At 36.1% G+C, this 23,962-nt stretch overlaps 1 protein-coding gene across 6 annotated transcripts in view; it reads right to left on the bottom strand.

Annotated features, from left to right (window-relative positions):
• Positions 1-23,962, bottom strand: part of TMEM161B (transmembrane protein 161B) — an 84,240-nt gene that overhangs the window by 52,619 nt on the left and 7,659 nt on the right. For 2 of the 6 annotated variants that reach the window (XM_089909105.1, XM_022593237.2), the window contains exons 1-2: positions 10,801-10,901; positions 1,813-1,878 (exon numbers count right to left, since the gene is read on the bottom strand). The exons of 1 other annotated variant lie outside the window; for it this stretch is intronic. Coding sequence is in view for 2 of the 5 variants with exons in the window: in XM_089909103.1 (XP_089765229.1) it covers positions 10,801-10,904 (104 nt within the window). In the remaining 3 variants the exon portion in view is untranslated. Of the gene's footprint in view, positions 1-1,812; positions 1,879-10,800; positions 10,905-23,962 lie in introns of those variants that run through there. 3 more of the 6 variants (XM_089909103.1, XM_022593218.2, XM_022593240.2) reach the window with 2 other exon arrangements.

Consider the following 23,962-nt stretch of genomic DNA (forward strand, 5'->3'; position numbering starts at 1 on the left):
TATTTATTTTTTCGTAATGCAAATCCTATCAAGGTATATATGCCTGCGTAAATCCTTTCCAAGACTCCTCACAGAGTAAAGCAGTGAGTAAGGCAGTTAGGCAAGGACTCTGACCAAGGTCCTGCTGTTATTAAAAAGAAACAAGACACCTAGTATTGATAGATCTTTCAAGTTTTCAACCACAAAAATCTAGATTTTTAAAGTGAAATACCCCAATTTTTAAAAAGTGCTACCGCTGATTTGCTGTTTTAAAAATACTGCTGAACTGGCAATTTGAGTAATAACTGGATATTTAATGATGTAAAGAAATTATTGTTAAAAATTTTTTGTTGTAATAATGGGATTATAGTAATTTTTAAAAAGCTCATATATTTTAGAGATATACACTGAAATATCTACAAATGAAATAATAATAATATTTGCTACAAAATAATGTTGGGGGGAAGCAGAGATGAAGGGGAGCATAGATGAAACAACCTGGCTACCAGCTATTGTGATGAATACACAGGAGCTTATTATATTTGTTATATATTCATGATATTATTCTGTCTATATTCGTTGTATACGTTTAAATGTTTGCATTAAAGCTAAAACACACATTACAAGGCCAAATATAGAGTTTGTGACCTCCTATTTTCACAGCCTTTTACAATCTGACTACTGTCTGCTTCACCAGACTCACCTTCAAGAATTCTCCTTTTGTACATGACATTCTACCTAGACTAAATGACCTTTATTCCACAAATTCTTTCATCCCTTGGCATTTCTGCATATATTCTTCTCTCTGCTTGTGAACACCTATGCTACTACTGGCAAACTCCTAATTTACCTTTGATGGTTTATAAGGCAGTCTCTCTGTGGTATAATAAAGAATATACCTGGTCATTGTCCCCATTTCTTGGCACAGTTTAAAAAGCCCTTGAAATTTTCTGAGTGATAAACGAGTCTTTGTTATGCTAATGTGGGGACTCAGGGGGGACCTCTAGATAGCTTCTGGAAGGGAGGCAGGTCACCAGAAATACCAACCACATGATTAGAGTTGGAACTCTCATCCAGCTGACCTCCAAGAAGAGGAAGGGGGTTGAAGATTAAGTTCAATCACATGGCCATTGATTAAAAATCATGCCTATGTAATGAAACTCCATAAAATCTCTGGACACCGAAGCTCAGAGGAGCTTCCTAGCTGTTAAACACATTAAAGTGCCTGAAGGGTGACATGCCCTGATTCCACAGGGACAGGACATGAAAACTACTCCTTCCTAAATGCCATCCGATGTGTAATCTTTAAAATAAAACTGTAATCACTGCACTTTCCTGAGTTCTAGTTGTTATACAGAATTATTGAACCTGAGGGGGTCATGGGAACACCCTAATTGGTAGCCAGTAGCTGGTTGTCAGAGTATGGCCCAGGGATCCAAAGAACTTGCAGCTGGCATCTGAAGCCTGGGCATTCTTATGGAGGACTTTGCCTTTAACCTGTGGGATCTGTGCTAACTCCAGATAGTTAGTGTCAAAATTGATTTGCAATTGGTATCAGACCGGTTAGGTTAAAATGGAATATTCCCCTAGCTGACAGATTCTTGGAGTGAAGATTTTATGACTTACTTGTTTTTGTATACTTCAAAACTAGTACAGTGACTGGCATATAGTAAGTGCTCAAAAAGGATCAATGAATGAATTCAGTTTTCCTCTTAGTTTAAGGGTTTTAAAATAAAAAATATATATCCCAACCCAAAATTCCCTAAACTATACTTAACACGGGTAAGGAGGCACTTCCTGAAATTTCGATTGAAGTCCAGAATTTTAACTTACAGTCGATTCTTGTTATTCGCGGTAGTTATGTTCTATAAAGTCGCCGCGAACACTGAACCATTGTTCCTAGGGGAAATACAGGGTTAGGTTCCCACGAGCCTCTGGTCACAACATCTTCATCAATCAATCAATACACACCCTTGTTTTATGTGTGTTTCTGTTTAAAGTACCTTATTTAATATATACTGTTGAGTCACTAGTATTAAATTCATGGCCAACAGTAATAAAACTCATGCATGAGCAAAGCTTTTCTAATAACTGTAATCATAAGTATAGTATTTTCCTGATTTCTGTGAATATTTCTAGTGAATTCTCTCTATAAGGCACATCACAGCCTTCTTGTGCTTAGGAACACTAGATATCAAGCACTTCAGCACTACATGTGGGGGCCATTTTAAACAGCGAAGTCACCAACAAAAAGCAAAATGATGAAAAACATGGCACTAAATAGACCACAAAAAGGATACGTGTTTACAATATGAGAGGTACAACAAGAAGGCCTCAGCTAGGAACCTGGGCCTCAGCTGGGAACAGGCCACTCAAATTTTTTACCACTCTGTATATGTCTATAAATGACCTTGAAAGCACCACAAGTATGGGTTTTGGGGTTACAAATAAATTTTAGCAAGTAGGCAAATCACAAGTAGAGAATCTACAAATAATGAGGATTGACTGTATAACATTTAGGAGAACACATAAGCAATAACTCATTTATAAAGACTAAAATTAGTTGTTTATTTCTTTGAGAAATAATTATCAGTGAAAGACTCTTAGTACTATAGGAAAACTTAAGTTACATTTAGAGTCCTGTAATAATAAAATATTATAAGACCCTTACATTTTCTAGGACCCACTTTCTTTTAAAATATTCTCAAACTTGTTTAATCTTATTTTGTGAATCCATTTTTCTAAAATGAACTGCATTTATTATGTTCAGGTCATCTTCATTAGTAACAATTACTGTTCAAAGCTAGAATCTAAAAGTACTGAGTGATCTCAGGGACACTTCCAGTCTGTTACTCATCTATCTATCTATCTACCCATTCATCCATCCACCCATTGATCTATCAGACATTTATGGAGCCCACTACGGTCAAGTACTCTGCCAGGCAAGTACTCTGCCAGGTAACGGAGATATAATCACCCATAACAAAGCCAAAGTCCCTGATTTCTTGATGTTTATATTTCAGTTGGGGCAGAATTTAACCAATGTTTAAAAAGACAAACATCATATACTGGATACTACACAAAAGAATCAAATACTTAGTGAGAATGAGAGACAAGCCTTAAGGTATTAGGTTACAAAACCTCTCTGAGATGACATTTGCCCAGCAAACTAAAGAATAAGAATAGAGTGCGAGAGCATTCCAGGCAGAGAAGAGTATGTCCAAAAGTACAAAAGCATGAAACAACTCAGAACAATGCAGTAACCAAAAGGGCAAGGAGGCAGTAGCACCATGTACAAGGAGAAACACATGAGGGAGGCTGAAGAGATATAACAGGGAACAGGTCATGCAAAGCCTCTTGGGTCCATACGGAGTGTAGATTTTATGCTAAAATAATGGTTTCAAAGCAAGAGAAATAACTTGATTTACATTTTAAGATTTCTTTTACTGCTCTGTGAATTAGAACAAGGCAAGAATAGCACGGAAATATATTTCAGAATCAACAGTGCTTGTAAGGTAAGGAATGGAAAGAAAGCATGGAATGAAGGATAATATTTACACTTCTGATTTGAGGAAGATGGTGGCACATTTTCTGACATGGAGTAGAGCAGGAAGAAATCAAGAATTTAAACATGCTGAGTTTTTAAGTACCTATGAGACATGAAGTGAAAATATCAAGAGGGCTACTGTATATTAGAATCAAGAGCTCACAGATAACCTGGGGCTATTACATAATTGTGGTATTTAAATCCACAGGCATGAATAAGGTCACCTAAGGGGAAAATAAAACATGGTAGAAGGCTAAATAGTTAATAAGGAAGTGGGAAAATCGAGTTCATGACAAGTATGTAACAAATTCAGCGTTGATGGAAAACAGGGAAATAGGCCCAAAACTAAGGAATAGATATGGGAGGGGCTTTGTTTTTTAAGAAGGAAGGGAGGCAGGGTTGCGACTCTTATTTGTTGTTGCTATTATTTTTAATGGGAGACCTTAAAAAAAAAAAAAGTGTGCTAACAGGAATAATCCAACGGAAAGGAAGCAATTAATGGCAAAGAAGAGAGGAAAGGGCCAAAGAAAAAAAGTCAGGGTGAAGGTTAGAGGGAATGGGATATAGATCACAAATGCTGGAGTTAGGTCTTGATAGCAGGATACCTCCTCCATAGGCCAAAATTAAAATATATAAACATTAAAAAAAAAACAAAGAGAGGCTGCACGTGTAACTAGGGTTGTGGGTGTGATGGCATGAAGATGAGAGCGACAGGCTCCAGTTTCAAGAGCTTAGAGTGAGGCTGAGGCAGGCATGTATAAATGAAGAGAGGATTTGGGTTGAAAAAGCTGTCTGAGAAGTGGAACACACAAAGACTGCCAGGTAGCATGTAGTAGCCATCTAAGGACATGGATTCAAAGTAAAACCTAAAGGTACAGTTGCACAATTTTCTTCAACAGTCAATGCTTCATACACAGTTTGATTTCATATCATATGATTCCCATCTACTATACTTTAAGTTCTGGTCTCAATTTTTGGTCTTTTCCTTGCAAAATGACTTGCAATCTGCTTGCCCCTGATGCACTAGGCCTTTCAAATATGGGCTTAGAAGACAGATATAAAAGTTTATCAGTCTTAGATTCGATGTTAAATAACGGTTACAAAACCACAATTAGAGAAAAATGCTTTATGTTAAGCAAAAGAAGCATGATGTAAAATTACACATGAAATAATCACATCCATGAGGGAAAAATATGAATAGAAAAAATTAGACGGAAATACAACAAAATTTACACAGAGATTGTCTTTAGCTGAGAGGAATATAGTTTGCTACCTCTTATTTTTCCTTTTTATCAATTTACCATCTTTTTCTACATCATAGGCATGTATTGTGTTAGTAATAGAAAAAAATTTAAAAACAGTAAGTATTAATAGAATCTCACTACAAAACTGAACCTCTTACATTTAAGTTAAATTGTGTTTTATGACATTTGCTTTGGCTATTTTCACTTATATTCAGACTGTCAACAGTGTCTCAGATAACAAAGCCAACTTGGTGTTATACTCCACTAAATCACTGAAATAATTTTTCAATAATTTTCTTGCATAAACCTCTTACATAAAGTAATATCAGGCTACAACCTTTCTTACTAAGGCAGTTCAAGAGCACTGAAAAAACATATACCAGAAAATACAGAATGTACTGACCTAGATTCTTTAAAAAAAATTTAAGCAGCGATGTCATTTCAAGCAAACTACTTAAAAATTTTTCAGAAGTAAAAATTTCAGAAATTTAAAATGAAAATCTGAACATGAACAAATATGGAAAAGCTTAGTATTGAGAGAAAGCTAAAAAAAAGTTAACACATAAATAATCATACAAAACTCTTTCACAACATAGGCCACAACATAGTTTTAGTCTCCATTCTAAATCTCTAAATAATAATTTAGAAGTGAGAAAAAAAAAAACTAAGGGAAAACAAACACCACCTAAAACCTAGAAAACCTTTCAGTACAAGTAACTAAAATATCATTTATTATACATATACATTCTCTTGTTATTTATTGGAAACTTTACTAGAATATCATGACATTCTGGAGCTGGAAGTTAAGACAGCTAAGGGAGGAAAGCAAGGACTCAGGCATTCCTTAAGGGCAGTAGCTTAAGGTTTAAACCTTTCCCTTAGGTCATAGGTCCCACCTACTGTGCATTTGAATAGTAGGTTTCTCTCACCAAAGGGAATTTGCAAATTCTTGGATCAGGCAACAGGCAAAAAGAGTTAAGAGCAATTGAATAGGGTGTTTTCACACCTTCTTTACCCAATATAGGATGAGACAAAATCAGAATAAATCCAACCGTAATATATTTTGAGTCAGGGACATATGAAGGGAAGTAGCTGACCAACGTGAGAGCCTAGGGGAATAAAGGGGTAGAGAAAAATGCATAAGGTTTGAGCTGAACAATCAGGAAAATGGAAAGCAGGTTCAGCAAGGAAGCTATAAGGGAGAAAAAGCAAAATCCTACTCCTCATGCAAAACCCACTATTCGAATGTAACCTATCACTTACCTCTCCATGAAAAGAGGGGCCAAGCAAACTTCAAAACAAAAACGAACTTTAATTACATTAGAAAGTAGAGAATACTCTGGCTACAAATCAGTGGTATGCTGGACATGATAAAGAACTAACGTCTTTAGGCAATCTGAGCAATGGTTAGAACGAATGTTCCTTGCGTTAGGGAAAGCAATTCACAGTAAAGGTAAAGAGAAACCAACTTTCCACAATTTTTCTTTCCTTTGGGGAGGAAGGAGGGAGTAGAGCAACCTAAGGGCACTAGACTCTTCGCACCTGAGTTTTTCAAGGTCAGTAATACTTGCTCACAGGTTATGGCAAGAAAAATTTTGCTACTTAAATTCTCGTTAAAGCAGGAATGCCTCAACTGTCTGATAGTTATATAAAAAGGCATGTAAAACAAGGAGAACTAATAACATTTTCTAAAAGAAAAACATTTGTCTATTAAAAAACTGGAAGAATGCAATACAAAATAATTATAATTTAGTAATGTGGAATAAATTTAATCTCAAATGGTGAGGAGAGGTATAATTTTAAAAGATGATATTTCTTAAACTCTTCTTCACACTTAGCATGATTTTGGTAATCAGAAAAATGCTGATGTGCCTTTTAACTTAGAATAAATGGTGACTGTAATCCTAGAGAAGCCAGAAGAATAAGTAAAGAGTAAGTAAGTAAAGAGAAACCATATACTCCTTATAACCTGAGGATATCTTCTAGAAGGCTAAGCACAGCTAGGGAAAAAAGGTAGAAAAAAGAAAACCTTCAATAAATTACTCTATAAACTGCCAGCAGAAGTCACAGTGGTTGTAGAAAAGTTCAACTCCACCAAATTCAAACCTTGGTTCAAGTATGTCTGTTCCAGGACAAGGGTCTGGAATTTGATGAGCAGCCATAAATCAAATAATTACTAGACTATGAATCAGACTTCCAGGGTAAAAGGCCTGGATCTGTTTCATTTTTCAGTACGTAAACAGGAGTAAAGCTAAAATTTTCTCATCTGTAAAAATGGAGACATGGGCTTCCCTGGTGGCACAGTGGTTGAGAGTCCACCTGCCGATGCAGGGGACACGGGTTTGTTTCCCGGTCCAGGAAGATCCCACATGCCGTGGAGCGGCTGGGCCCGTGAGCCATGGCCGCTGAGCCTGCGCGTCTGGAGCCTGTGCTCTGCAACGGGAGAGGCCACAACAGTGAGAGGCCCGCATACCGCAAAAAAAAAAAAAAAAAAAAGTGGAGACAATATCACCTACAGCAAAGAAGGACTAGGCACTTACCAATCCTGCTTTTACTTCCTAGGTACAATGAAAAGTGTATTTCCCAACCTGTTGTGCACTTTGGCCTGAACCAGTCATAGGGCTCCAGACTATGTAATGTGGGCAAAAATGATATATCTACTTCTAAGCTTGGCCCCTAGAATCTCCTGAAAAATCCATAGCCCACTCTCTCTCTACTTGCCAACCAGCACAGCATCTAACAGGACTCCAAGCAGCAGAAGGAACAGAGGAGCCACAAGACAGAAGAAGCCTAGAATCCCTAAGTAACCACCTGAAGGATAGCTGAATCCTTGAATCATCATTTTGTGAAGGATCTACACAGAGAGCTGCCTGACTGACCCCTCTCAGGTACCCCCATTTGACCCTGAATCCTGTCTGAGGAACTGAGTGAGAAACTATTATTAAGTTCAGACACCAAGATTTCTGAGGTCATAACATATCCCAATACACCTCCTTCTTCCAAGTTCAGAGTGTAGAGATCCAAATGAGATAACAGAAATAAAAATTTTATCAGTACAAAGTTCTATAACACTGTAAAGGTAATATTAATGGAATTAAACCAGGCTAAAGACTATGCATTATTTTTTTGAAAACTAGATATCTACAATACTAATTACAATATATAAATGTTATTTAACAAGAGCTAGAAAACTAGTCAATTTTTAACATGAAAAATCAGCAGGTTAATTTATAAGCAAAAACTGCTAATTCCTTCAAGGTACTGACTTCTTCAGGAAATTGGCAGGCTTACTCATTAAGTCAACATAAGTCAAACAGGTGCCACTTCACACCTTCCATTCTAAAAGAGACAGAGGTTGATGAGAGATATGGACAGAAACTAATTTACATGATAAAAAGGGAAGCCATAACTTTTAAGGAAAATATGAATACTTACAATTTGAAGATATACTGGTGGAATAAATATTAAGTCGACAGATACCGAAACTAAAAAGAAGTTTCTTCTGTCATACCCATGATTAACCTATCGTGGTATCTACACATCTATTCACTTGAATAGTTCTATTAAATAGCTATTCAATATAGTCACTCCCAAACCATCCTACACTATTCATAATTTTAAAAGTCCTCATAAGCCTCTCCCTTTAAATTTCTTCAAGTATTTTAGAGCCGATAATCTCAGAAGGCCCTCAGTTCTTTCTCCTTCAACTCAGCCACATCATATGGTTTAAAATGCAAACTGTCGTTTCTGATCAATAATATTTTTACATAAGAAATTTAGCAGAGATTTTAGATTTTCTTAGTATTAAAACAGTATCATTTCATCACAAAAGGTTGGCAAAACAATAATTATCCCAAAATGATAAAATCAATCTTGTTATTCAGCAGAGTTAGGCAACAACATTGAGCAATATAGCTTCATGACCTAAAAATTTCAAAATTAATATTAAAGAAAAATAGATGATCTTAAGAACACAGAGCAAAACAAACAAAAACAGAAAGGAAATGAAACTAACTACAGCAGAAGAGTAACTATTACTAGAAAATCCTGATTGGTATCCTTGGAACCGGATTTGGAATTAGAGACAGCATTAATTACCACTAAAGTTAATCTATTTATAAAAGCAAATCAAGATCACGAAAAACATCAACTTCACGTTTATTTTTGAAGGTTGAGCGCCTCTTCAAATTAGCAATATATATACTTATGACACATACTTGTCAAATGAGTAAAGATTTTAAATATATTGTTCCAATATTAACAAAGAGAATCAGTTTTCAAGCTCTGAAGTTTTAGTTTTATAGAAACAAATGCGATGCAGATTATGTGAGAAAGTAGAAGTTGCCTATAGACTAAAAAGGCACATGACTGCAAAGATCTTTAAAGCCGAAAGAGACCTGGAAGTCTCCCTGGAGACTCATCATAAACAAAATCTAGAAATGTGCAATTCTTAGTAGAAAACAAGCTACCTTAATATGTATTTTACTTAGTTTATTAATTCAGATTCCTTTTATTTAGAATTAATGGTATTTGCCCAGCAGATGTTCACCCTTTCATGATCTACGAAAAAGGTTTTTTTTTTTTGTTTTTTTTTTTTGCGGTACGCGGGCCTCTCACTGTTGTGGCCTCTCCCGCTGCGGAGCACAGGCTCCGAACGTGCAGGCTCAGCGGCCATGGCTCACGGGTCCAGCCGCTCCACGGCATGTGGGATCCTCCCGGACGGGGGCACGAACCCGTGTCCCCTGCATCGGCAGGCGGACTCTCAACCACTGCGCCACCAGGGAAGCCCCGAAAAAGGGTTTTTGCTAAGCAAAAAAAAGGAAGCAAGATTGCACAGGGCATAAACGCACATAGTTAAAAACTAGTCACAGATGATTTACTTTTTTCACTTATAAATAGCTTTGATGAAGCTTTTATTTAACTTTACTAAAACTTTAGTCATTATTTACTTTGCTAATAAAATACACATTTTTAAACTGCTGTTCTCTCACACATTCCACACACGTGTGTGCCTATAAGTATTCAAAAAAACTTTTTAAGCGGTCTAAATAATATTTTCCTATTTAAACACTGATATGGAAAAAGTATAAAGCATTAGAGAAGAAGAATATACTTGAAACTAGAAAACAAATTTAAGCTTTATGGATAGAATTGCTTATTATTGGTCTTGCAATATATGAAATCATTACGAGGATTATAGCTATCCATTGCTTTCTAACTTCAAACGGTCTAATAAACAAAAGAAAACTGATATACAAATCAATAATAGAATTTGGTTATTTATTAGAGACAATTAATTGGAGTAAAACTATAGTCATGGTACCAAATCTATAATTTACCTTTCAGAATTATACAAGATTGTGGCATGTATTTCTGTATGCAGAGTTTTACTGCTTTTGCCTCACTACACCTCCTATATTTAACTTCTTTACTTTTGATTTTATTCTTTTATTGTACAAATTTCAGCAAGGTAACTTACCTCCTCTGCAGAAGGAGGGGACAGTAGTAAGCTTAAAGTGCAGTAAACAAAATTAAAATCCTACAAAACAACTTCATCGCCTCCTTACTAAATTAAAGTTTAAAATTATTTTCAGTAAAAAAAGGGCCCCTAATTCTCATAATAAACTCTCAAGTAAGTCACCAATAATAGGATATGTGCTTTGAATCACTTTTTCCAACAATGGTAAAAATATTTAAGCACTTCGATTTATAGTCTCTTCCTCTTGTTGACCAACTTTTATTAAAGGTAACTAGAAAAGTCATGTGATAGTTCCAGTGGCCATGGACAGAAAGGGATAGAGAAGGAAGGGACTAAATTCTTGACCATGACCCAATTACCTTTGCACTAAACAGATAAACTACTAATATCTCAAGTAAGAGAAATAAGGAAGCTAGATTTTCCTCATTATTTTCTTTTTTCATGTTTTTAGAAAACTGGAATTAGCACTTAACTTCTAGGAAGTTAATCAGCCTGGTAAACTAAACAAAGATTTGAAAGTGCCAGTCAGAATCAGCCTATCCTTGCCTTACCTGCCATTACAGAGTAGCCATCGAGCAAGAGAATAGTGAGGTATAATCTTCTGCATGACACTGGCCATCACCATGGTAACAACCAGCTGTATACCTATCACACCCTGTGTAAAGAAACAAACAAACAAGTTTAACAATGAACGAATTTAGATTTGAGGACATTGCTGAAAAGCTTTCTATACATTTTGAAAATTATACTTTAAGAAAGATGGATTTACTACCAAAATACATATTATTCTGCCATTTAGGTATTCAAGACCACATATGTTTAAATTTAAAATACATGATCCCCTCTCATAATCCTCTACAAGTTAAAGTAGCATACACATTCAAAATCTATTCCCAAGAAACGTTCTCCATTACTAAAGTGTACCAAAATGAAGTGAAAAATGGTGATTTTGTTTTTTTCATCCTTCTCCAAAGTTACTCTATTCAACACACTTAAAGCACTACCTTGGCTAGGTCTAAAAGCAGTATGCATTTTTTTAAATTCTAGGGTGGTAGTGAATGACTAAAGAGCATTAACTATAGTAAGTGTGATGGAAGAACTGGCCTGAAAGTCACTAGAAAAAAAATTTTAATTAATACTGTCATCACCAACTTCCAGTGGGTGGGCCTTCAACAAGGTCCAAAAATGCCCGTAGTTTGCTCTCATCAATCCCTCTCTTGTTCTCCGTAATACCTAATTCAAACCTTCTCCCATCTCCTCACACCTCCAACTTCCCTCAAACTTTTTTTAAAAATTCTTTTTATTGAAGTATAGTTGATTTACAATCACAGCAAAGTGATTCAGTTATACATACATACATATATACACACACATATATTCTTTTTCATATTCTTTTCCATTATAGGTTATTTCAAGATATTGAATATAGTTCCCTGTGCTATACAATAGGACCTTGTTATTTAGCTATTTTATATATAGTAACTTGTATCTGCTAATCCCTAACTCCTAATTTATCCCCCCCACCAAACTTCTAACTCTCTACTCAGTAGAGAACATCTTCCAGTTCACAGAGAGAAAAACAACAGCATCAAATGAGAACTCTCACTTGCCATGGACAAGCTCACAATCACTTGCATCTGCACCCTTCTTCCACACCCTCTAGACATAACAGAGCATCTTCAGTATAAAGCAAATCCCTCTATCTATGCTTCAGAGCAAATCCTCTCATTGATTTTCAGGAAACTTAATCAATGAATAGCTTCCCTCCTGTATCTTCCTTAATCTCTTCTCTATTTAAATCCTTCCTATCAGCATTTTAACACCTTTCACCTTTCTAAAAAATACCAATAATTTTCTCTTATTCTACAGCCCTCCCCTTCTTCAAATACGTAGCCACTTTGCAAAAGACTTGTTTTCACTGTTTCTATGTTCTCATATGCCCACACAGTTCCCATCTGACTTCTGCTTCGGCCCATTCCATTAAAACACCTACAATCACAATCACTTCACCTTGCCAAATTATCCTTCCTTATCTTAAATCTCAGCATAATCCCAACAAGGTCTACCAAATCCCTTGCTTTACTCCCACCTAGATGACCATTTCTTTATACTCCTCTTTGTTGGCTCTTCCTCTATCTAAGCAGTCCAAAAATAAAGTTGAATTCCTTCCTCAATACCAAACAAGTGCATTTTAAAAAATGTTAAAATGTTTTTTAAAAAGTAGTATAGTTTATCTGGTTTAAGAGCATGGACTCTGGACCCAAACTGCCTGGGACAGAATCTGCCATCTACTGGCTGCATGCCTTCTGGACAGGTTATTCAAACATTCTGTACCTCTATTTCCTCTTCTATAAAATGAAGCTAATAATTCAACCTACCTACTAATCAAGCTGTGGTTAGTAATTGTGCCTGTTACAGAGTAAGCAGTCAATATGAATTAGTACTATTGTCATTATTACCACTACTATTATGGGATAATTTTTTTTAATTTCAAAAATACAAGAGACTTTGCAAAAAATAACCAATGTTACTTCTATAAAAAATAAATTTAAAAAACAAAATAAATGGAATCATACCATAAAAAATGACATGTCTCCTAAGTGATAAAAGAACACAAAAAAATTTTGCAAACATCAGGTTTCATCAACTGTTCAATAGGTTGTACACCACTGTAACAAATGCACTATCATGATGTGGGATGTTGATAGTGGGGGAGGTTGCGCACATGCCAGGACAGGGGATACGGAACCCTCTATACCTTCTGATCAGTTCTGCTACAAACCTAAAACTGCTCCAACAATATGAGATTTTAAGAAAAATCAAATCAAATTTATTCACAGAGAAACAATATAAATAATGTCAAAAGACTAACTGGGAAAAGCTATGTAAATCATATCACAAAGGGATAATCCACTTGTTAGATATTATATAGAGTTCTTATAAATCAATTAGTAAAAGAACAAATGCCTAATTTAAAAAGAGAACAAAAATGTACTTACTGTTCTTTAAAAAAGTAAAATGGCTCTTAAACAGGACTGTTTTTAAAATGCCTTTGAAACCTGCCTCAACTCTGGTTTCACTGTGGATATTTTAATGCCTTAAATTCTATCAATTGGGTTAAGATTCAGACCACTTTTACATTCACCTAACATCAAAGGTTACATTTTTACCTTTTTCTTTCACATTTCCTATCACTTGAATTTACTATCCTATTTTCTATGTAGATTGTGATAGAAGTTCTGCAATCTCCATACAATGAATGCCGCTACAAAGAACTCTTTCAGGCAGAACAAGGCCAAGAAATACATTAGCAAGTAGGTCAGAAGGTTAGTCTATTTGAGATTATAGACTTAAAAGCAAAAGATAATTTTTTAGCCAGGGAAAGTTTTGTGGACAAAGTGAACCTCAATCTAGCCTTGAAAGAAATGTGATAGTATCACAGTATCTTCAAGGTCATCTAGTACAATCTCTCATAAACATATATAACAATTTATTAAAGTGTAAACTCCTTAATAGCAGAAATCATATCTTAGTCACACCTAATAAATGTTACAGGTATTAAATGGCATTTCAGAAAGACTGATCTGGAAGATATATATATATGATGGACTGTGATGAACTGGGAAAAAGAGGCATCTTGCCAAACTCTCTCCTCTTACTCCAAATCACTAAGCATAAACTGCTGATAAACCCACTACTGAAGAATGTAAACCATGTGAAGGCAAAAACAAACAAAAATCAGCAAATTGGACTGACTAGAATTAAGAATAGCAACTAGGCTTCTGCAATGATCCAGACCAGAAATGATGACGCTTTAAATTACTGTGGTTATCTCTGGTACTCAGAAGAAAAATGCATTCTAAGGATATTGTTGAAGAATTCAGAGACTGATGGTATATTGAGGCAAAGGAGGAACTAAAGAGATCAACCCCAAGAAAGGCAAACTCATTCTCAATGTTGTAGTTAATGTTTGACTAAAAAACATTCAATGGAAAAGTGTAACTTCACTCCATTCATTTACCTTACTATGCCATTTCCATCTTTTTAAATGAAAATACTTTCTCAAAACCTCATCTATATACTGGGTTAAATATATTGTATAATAGAAGTTTTCTTCCAACTTTCTAATAGAAGTCAATAAATCTTTCTGAGAATGAATCAGCTGTTAGGTGACCATATATGTGGTACTGAAAGAAAATATGTTGCTTTTTTCCCAATACAAGAATCTACCTAATTTTTTGGAGAAGTAATTTTTAAATTATATGGAATATATGTCCCCAAAGTTATTCCTTTTCATACATATTTAGAAAAGAGTCCTTGGAATATATCTTCAAAATCGCAACCATTTTATAGAATTATATGTTATCAATTTAATATATTATTAATACTAAACTTAGATCAACTTTTGAGACATTACTATACAATTGACAATTACAGTGTTCATGCCAGGGATTAACATATTAAAAACTCAATTCATTAACTAAGAGACACAATCATTTGAAATTTAAAAACAAGGCATTTAAATAACCTGCCCTCACTGACCAATTTAAATGTCTATGTATGTCTAAGTTTATACAAAACAGAATTTTTGAAATGTTTAAAAACCAAATTTCCTGAATATTTTTCATTATTTTTAATTAAAAGATAATGCTTAGGGGCTTCCCTGGTGGGGCAGTGGTTGAGTGTCCGCCTGCCGATGCAGGGGACACAGGTTCGTGCCCCGGTCCAGGAAGATCCCACATGCCGCGGAGCGGCTGGGCCCGTGAGCCATGGCTGCTGAGCCTGCGTCCGGAGCCTGTGCTCCGCAACGGGAGAGGCCACAACAGTGAGAGGCCCGCGTACGGCAACAACAACAACAAAAAAAAAGATAATGCTTAAGTAAATTTAAGCATAAACAAACATAAATTTCATAACAAAAAACTATTAAACTGGGTAGATATGCGCTGAAACGATAAAGTCCATCATGGCTGAACTCTCAAACACACAACCATATGGGTCATTGACCCAAGTGGCCTTAATGGTTTTATTAGGGCCTCAAAACAATAACTTGACCAAAGAGATGGTTTCTGTCTGGATTCATTGCCCCTAGGCCCCAATTCTCTTGATAACTGGAACTGGGGAAAGTCAATTATGAAATAGCTCATAAGCACCCAAGAAGGGCGAAACACTGGGGCAACTTAGGTTTCAACCTTTCCACATCTATTAACCTGAGGCCATGAAGAGCAAGAAAAAGTTATTTGCCTTTAGTCTACAGAAGAATGATTTCAATTTTTGTTAGTAATCGTTTCTGGGTAGGTTAAAAAAATTCTTACCAAGGAAAATTAAACAATTCTCCAAGAAATAAAATATATCAAACAGCAGTATTTTACCTTGCTTGACAATAAAACTCCCCAAACCTAAAAACAAACATCTTGCAATTTTTTTTAAGATTTTTTTTTGATGTGGACCATTTTTAAAGTCTTTATTGAATTTGTTACAATATTGCTTCTGTTTTATGTTTTGGTTTTTTGGCCGCAAGACATGTGGGATCTTAGCTCCCCGACCAGGGATCAAACACAGAAGTCCCAGCAATTTTAAAATTCAAACTTGGAACAATATTATGTCAACCTCAGCGGAGTTGACATTTTATTTTGTTTCATTAAACTAGCTCTGCTGCTGACAACAGACTGAAACAAAGTATACATTGTTTAGCATCAGAAGGCAAATCAGCATACATACTTGGGACTCACACCACCCAAAGGGTTTTAATTATCACCCCCCTTGAATAAGTAAGAAGGGAAAAAAAAGAAAGAGGCTGTTACCCAATGACGTTGCTATTTTCGGTTTCTTAACTTTTTACATATTTTAGTGATAGCTAGACATGTTGAAACAGACTTCTTAGAGATGCTCAAATGATTTATACTACAAAGAAGGGGTGAACTTTGTTATTTCAATCTAGATTCACATAAAACCTAGAATTCACACACTGAGCAGTTAAGCAAACCATCTCTGTACAATTTACAAATGAAGAAGTCAGGGTCCAAACAGCGAAGACCACAGAACTACTCAGTCACAGACTTATCCAGAACCCAGACCCCTAATTTCCAACCGAATGCACTAAGTTATTTCAGTGCATTCAATGAACATTTATCAAGTAACACACTTCAGGCACTGAACCACCTGCACACAATAGGGAGAAACAGCACAGTCCCTGACATCAATGAGCAACCAGTCCACTAACAGAGTAAATGGACCCTTACAATACAAAGTTATGAGACAACAGGCAGAAGATTCTATGAGAACACAGCAAGAGAGAAGAGAGAGAGAGAGTACTGAGGGCAAAAAGCTGTGAAAGGGGATTGTGGAAAGTAAAGCATGAGTCAAGACTCGGTGGAATCAGCTTGATAAACTATCAGTGATATCTGCTTCCCATAGGATGACAGTAGTCCAAAACCAGATACTAAAGCACAAAACTTACAGGTTTAGAATTTAGCCTGGAAACAATAAGGAAACCCATGAAAAGTAATATGACCAGATCAGTATTTAAGAAAAGTTGCTCTGGATACCATGTAAAGACTGGATGAGGGATAACCCAGCAGCACTAAGACAACTGCCCAGGTATGAAAGGAGGAACTGCACTAAAGGTAGCAGCAGTACTGCAGGAAGGAGAGGTGCAGCCTCTCTTACGTTGGTGATAAGAACTATATAGAATCACTATATATTATAGTGACAAATGAGTTAGGGTCTTGGCCAAACAATGTTAAAAATCTATAAATTCAAACTATGTCACTACAGAAATTATTTATTTATATCTATAAATGAGAAAAGCAAACAAAAATTTAATTAACAAATATAGGCTGTCTGCCTAACATACATCCAATATCTTACTGGCTATTATTAGAAACTTGGCAAAGGACTTCTGTGTTTCACTGACTATTATAACCCAAATACTCAGAGCAATGACATTTAGAATAATTCAACGTACATAGTAGGGTTGAAAGAATGAATGACACTACTACAAAACAATCTGTCTTAACAGAACTTAAAATCCAAGATTATCATATTAGGTAACAACAAATATTATTAAGACAATGTTGGAGCACAAAACTGCATAGTACTATGAACAACAGTTACAAAAATTCAAAAAATTGAATACAAAAGTTTCATAGAGTGGATGAGTAAACTGAAATCAAGGAAGGGACTTCCAGGCTAAATGACAAATGTGAACAGAGTAACCATGGGACAGCAAAAAGCTTACCTCAACCAAAGCAGACTTTAATATATGACAAAGAATCGTGAGAAATCAGATGAAGACAGAATTTCAGATTGTTAAGAGTCTTTAAAACCAAGAGGAGGCATCGAGCTGAGGCGTCTATAAAGATCACCTTGGAAGGCTTTTTAAACAGTCAGGGGTAGGAGAATAAAATAATGCAAGTAACATATAATGAAAATTAGACACAGCAATATATTGAGCAATTAAAGAGAAAACCTAAGACTAAGGTAGAAACAGTTGAAACTAGGAAGGAAAGAACAAAACTAAAACTTGGTCAGTAGAAAACCAATCAGACTTTTGAGTGCGACTGACCACGAAGGAAAACAACTATAGAATAAAACAGGAATGTCTCAAAGGTTATTTCAGGATGTTTTAGTTTCAGTGACTGGCAGAATCCTAAAGCCACTGACAGAAAAGTTGTAGGCTGAAGGGAACTCAAGGAAGTGGACTAACAACCCTACCACAGGCCTCCCACCTTGGCTGTATCCTCAGCCATTCAGAACACACACAGAACATGTTTCTCTGGTACAACCAATTCTACATCAGGCAGACTGGCAATAATCAGATTTGTAAGAGTTCTAACAACTAATATACAGTGAAACATAAGCTATCAAGTGAATCAGATGCTCAAGTTCACTAAGTGCTCCACTCCATTACTGTCTTAATGATACACTGGAAGTCAAATTATAAACAGGCTGCTTGGTACGTAGTGATTCAGAGCAAAAGGCATCATTGAGGGATATTTCATTCACGTAGCAATGAAGTCTGAAGAAATACACAAAACAGCCCTCTAGAGTATAAAATACTCCAACACTAAATAGTTCTGGATAAGTATGTCCAATTCTGGCTATTCAAACTGCTTTTCTAGACTTTCAAACGACAAAACTACTTTCCAATCCTATTTCTTTAGGCGAAAACCTATCTAAAATTTTCTCTATCTTTTGACATGCAAATACCATTGATTTGGCTACAATCTAGTCTACCTTAGGTCTTGCAAACAATCCACATCTAAGATCAAGGTGAGAGGACAACTTATTTCTTCCATCACGTGTTGATTTTATCAAACTCTTAAAATGTTAACCACCCCTCATGCCACCTACAAATAACATGTGATAAGTGGTATGGTAGAGGTCAGTGCCCAGTGTCATGGGAGCATTCCAAGAAAGGGAGTGATTAAGTCTACATTAGAGAACTGGGAAAGACTTGTCCACAGAGGTGACATCTAAACCAATGTCACAAGGTTAAAGTAGTATCCCAATGTCAGACAGGAAAAGAATACAAGTTTAGACAGGTACACCTATTTGTACCAAGAATGTAAATGGCATGAGCTGAAATAATGAGCAGTTCCACACAGCTAGATTTTGGTATGGGTTGCCCAAAATGGACTCTTCTGCAGGTACTCAGAAATAAGTCAAGGATCCTAAGCCTGGAAGTAAATAAACCAAATATATTTTGGAAGGATAACTCTGCCACTACAGTGGAAAAATCAAGTGGAGGGAGGGTAAAAGTAATTGGAAGCAAAGAGCTAGATTAGATATCTGCTGAAATAGTCCAACCAACACCATAAAAGCCTAAACTAAAACAGCTTCAAAAACAAGAGCAAAATTAAGAACATTTTTTAGAGGGAAAAAAAGGAATTAGGCATGAGGTTAATAATTATCTCTGCAAGAAAAGTATCAATAGGTAAAGATTAAACTTAAGTGATTACGTAAAGATAAAATGAGAATAATGGCCATAATTATTCCTTGGAAAAATTAAGCACTAAGAGGAAAATATGACAGTTACAAGAAAGGTTCACATATAAAAATATACATTTGTAAGGGGGAAAATATACATATTTAAGGCAAAAGGGAAGGAACCAATATAAGGGGGCTGCTAAATATTCTAAAAAGGAGTTAACTGTGGGTATTGCTTATGAATCAGAAATAGAGGAGACTGAAGGCCTAAGTTGAAAGTAAAACTTTATGAGACCTTGTTCTACTGAACAGAAGCACAAAAGGTATAGAGACGTATTAAATTGAAAAACTGAGGTCTTCAAAGGTTACATAACTTGGCTGGGGTGGGATAAGGAAAAACTAGGTCAAGACTTTTGATGCCCTGCTTTCCACTGGATATAGTCATTTTGGAAAACTCATTACATATCATTTCAAAGTCCTCAGATCATTCCCTAAAAACCATGATGGGGTGGAGAGTTGATCTGTAAACCAAAAGAGGGGAGGGGCAGCAAGTCGTGAGAATTTTGACATAAAAGTTAATGGAAGAATTGAATGAATAATTGCCAAGCAACTACAAGTCTGCATGACTCAGTAGCTCAGGTACAACATCAGAGAAATGAAAGATGTGGAGTTACAGGTTAAATCTGCAGGATAATTAAGTAGCTGGTCAAGAGAGCCAAAGAAATGACCAAAGTGGACAAAGTTTGAGAGATCTTGAAAAATAACCACATCCAGGTCAAGATCTTGGCAATATGACTGAGAGGATGTCCAGAAACTTAAGAAAGGTCTGATGAACTTATACATGTAGATGACTGACAAACCCAAGCTGCATTTTTAAAAACAATTACTTCCAGTAAGTTCTTTAATAGAATTGAGGGCTATCTAAATTTCACCCAGAAGAGAAATTCTTCCACATAATGCCAAAGCAGATAAAAGCATACAACAATCATGAATAGGCAGGGAGAATTCCTCCCCACAGACCATCCCTAGAATCCCACGGTTCATTATACAGGCTATCAATGGCCTTTATCTGGTTTTATATCATAGCTCCAGCCCTTACAGACACAGTAAACAGACCTGAAAATAAGGAGGCCTTTGCTAAACAAATGAAATGAAAATAAAAGGTTTTGGTAGGAAAGCAGTTAAAGAATATGAATAAAGTCTATTGATATTTAACAGACATATTGATTGAACCATATGAAATCAGATATTTGTTTTGACCTACAAAACAGCAATTTCATATGGTTCAAACTGTTACTACAAATAGAATTATATACACATAATATATAGAAGGTAAATTGACAGAAAGGGAATTGGAAAACACAATTACCAACAACTATGATTTGAACTCAAACGACATGGGTTTTCAAATTTAAATGTTTACAGAATTAGTCTGGTTTGCCAACATCGATGTTTTGCACCACAAAATTTAATTTCTTTAGAGTAAAAAGTACAAGCAGAAATTTTTATTGTTTCCGAATTCAGAATAAGAAATTTAACGTACTTTAAAACTAAGGTCCAAAACCACAAACCTTCAATAAAATGCCTTGGTTCCCCCTAAATCTCTTAATTAGACCTACAACTTAGTAGAATGCATGAATTTGACATAACTATATTCAGTAATAGCAGCTCCACATTTTCTGCTGAAGATGATGATAGAAAGCCGTTTTTCAGAATTTGATTAACCTCTGAAAAAAACTTTAGATATTTTTCTTATGATATAAATTGATAAGGCAAAGTGGGAGACCAACAAGAAATAGAGTGCAAAGGGGCTTCCCTGGTGGCACAGTGGTTGAGAGTCCGCCTGCCGATGCAGGGCACACGGGTTCGTGCCCCTGTCCGGGAAGATCCCACATGCCGCGGAGGGGCTAGGCCCGTGAGCCGTGGCCGCTGAGCCTGCGCGGCCGGAGCCTGTGCTCCGCAACAGGAGAGGCCACAACAGTGAGAGGCCCGCGTACCAGGGGGGTGGGGGGGGAAGAAATAGAGTGCAAGGATCAAGATGCTTTTTCCCAAGAATACGGGACACTCTAATTAAATATAATTCATAAACCATTTTATTAATTTCAACATCATATGTGTTGAAATTAATACTTGTTTATTTTATTTTTTTATAAATTTATTTATTTTATTTATTTATTTTGGCCTGCGTTGGGTCTTCATTGCTGCAAGCGGCTTTCTCTAGTTGCATTGAGCGGGGGCTACTCTTCGCTGCGGCATGCAGGCTTTTCATTGTGGTGGCTTCTCTTGTTGTGGAGCACGGGCTCTAGGTGCGCTGGCTTCAGTACTTGTGGCACGTGGGCTCAGTAGTTGTGGCTCACGGGCTCTAGAGCTAGGCTCAGTAGTTGTGGCTCGCGGGCTTAGCTGCTCCGCGGCACGTGGGATCTTCCCAGACCAGGGTTTGAATCCGTGTCCCCTGCATTGGCAGGCAGATTCTTAGCCACTGTGCCACCAGGGAAGTCCCTAGTTGTTTATTGTAAAAGATAATTTTCCAGTTATAGTAGGTTGAATAAATTATGCAATATCTTATGTGAAGCAATACCATACAGTCATTAAAATGTTGACGAAAACTTAAATATTTTTAAAGATGTTAACAAGCTACTTTATCTCTAAGCAAAACAGGCATAAATGTTTTATTATAATACTGATAAGTAACAAACAAAAGGTTTAATGTAAGACATCCCTAAATTCTGCCACTCTTCCTTAACTGTAAGAGTATTTTCTGACAATATAAAAAATTTCCCTACATATCTATACTCAAAAAAGCTATTAGTCAAAACTAATAAATTTATATTTGACATTTACAAATCATCTTGCTTGTTCTAACCAATTCCTCCTCATTCCTCAACATTCATTTCCTCTATAAAACCTTCCTGGCTACTAAAAAACATATGCATAATTCCAAAACAGACTTTATCATGCTGAGCTGTAATTTAAGGGTCTCTCCCCCACTAGAACTGTGCTTAACTCATTTCTTAGCCCCAACCCCATTCCCAGGAAAGTGCCTTGCAAGGCAGGCTTTCATTACAAGTCGAATATTTACTTTTTAGATGAAACAAAAGGATAAAACATACATTTGCCCACTGTTCTTCACTATATTCAGTTTCCTATACATGCCAAACACTGAACTTTATTCACAATAAAGAAGAAAACAATTCACTTTAAGACTGAAAGACAATATATCATGCACTCTGCATACCTCAGAGTTAAGAGTTGTAGCCATTTTAGGGGTGGGATAGAGAGGGTGGAAGGGAGGGAGAAGCAAGAGGAAAGAGATATGGGGATATATGTATAGCTGAATCACTTTGTTATAAAGCAGAAACTAACACACCATTGTAAAGCAATTATACTCCAATAAAGATGTTAAAAAAAAAACGCAAAGAGTTGTAGCTATTTTTACAAGATAAATCCTCTCAATTTAATGCAGTAAATATTGCAAATACTTTCAAACTTTGGTAAGTGTGCTAATAAAGCTTTATTAAACAATTCAAAATAAAAATTTCAGCTTATCTCTAAATTTTAAGCCAAATACAAAAGCCAAGAAAACTTAATGTGCACCCCAATATTAACTGTTAGAAAAATGCATTCACTGTTAATATTTTAATATGTTGAGTAATCAAACACTAGAATCGAGGTAGTTCTGTCACTAACTAGCATTAGTACAGCAACCAGAGAAGCCCTCTCTAGGACTCATTCCTTATCTACAAAATGACAGGAGTTGGCAAATGATCTCCAAAATCTTAAAAAAGCCTACTGATGATGACTGTAATACTTTAATTAAATAAACAACAGATTGTTGGCATTCACATATTTCCCATTTCTTAAGCCACCATCAAAGCCTGTGATATGTGGTTATTGCTAATGGGAATGAATAATTATCACTTCCTCATAAGAATTAAATGAGCTAATATTTATAGGAGACCTGCATAGAAATCAGAGCTCCAAGTTAATGTAAAGGAGTACACCTAGCCCACTGCCCAGCATTCTTACCTCAAATAGTGGTTTGCAGGAATTTCTCTTAGATTTGTGAACGCCAGAGGTTCTACAGTCCTTTTTTTTTTTTTTTAAACTTAGCTACTTGGCCAATTCTCTTATTAAATGATTCATTTTCTTTATGATTTGAAAAAATTTTTAGTGACTATCAAGAGAAAGAACTATGATGACCATAACTACTTCTGACAGTAATGATTGAGAAACTATTAAAGTCAAGAATAAGTACTCAATAAATGTTAGCTGAAATCAAATTAAAAAAATAGTTTTAAAGAACTAATGTCTCAGTTAAAGTTACTACTTACACTACAATGAATTTTACCGAAGCTTTCTTATCTGTCCCTCCTGACTGGAATATATATTTCGTTGGCAATTCTAATTGCAGTTATCCAGATTCTTTTCAAATTCATTTTTGGCTTAAAAATTGGACTAGGAAGGGCTTCCCTGGTGGCGCAGTGGTTGAGAGTCCGCCTGCCGATGTGGGGGACACGGGTTCGTGCCCCAGTCCGGGAAGATCCCACATGCCGCGGAGCGGCTGGGTCCGTGAGCCATGGCTGCTGGGCCTGCGCGTCCGGGGCCTGTGCTCCTCAATGCGAGAGGCCACAGCGGTGAGAGGCCCAAGTACCGCAAAAAAAAAAAAAAAAAAAAGAAAAATGGCCATAGCCTTAGCAGTGCCTTATCTGTGACATTAACTGATGGCAGTCTACTATCATATATTTATAATATGGAGCTTGTTGAAGTTCCTACTTCCTAAGTAAT

The sequence above is a fragment of the Delphinapterus leucas genome, chromosome 3, assembly GCF_059928025.1.
Source record: "Delphinapterus leucas isolate spDelLeu-1000000601 "Yukka" chromosome 3, BTC_Dleu_Yukka2, whole genome shotgun sequence".
In the NCBI taxonomy this organism is placed as follows: Eukaryota; Metazoa; Chordata; class Mammalia; order Artiodactyla; family Monodontidae; genus Delphinapterus; species Delphinapterus leucas.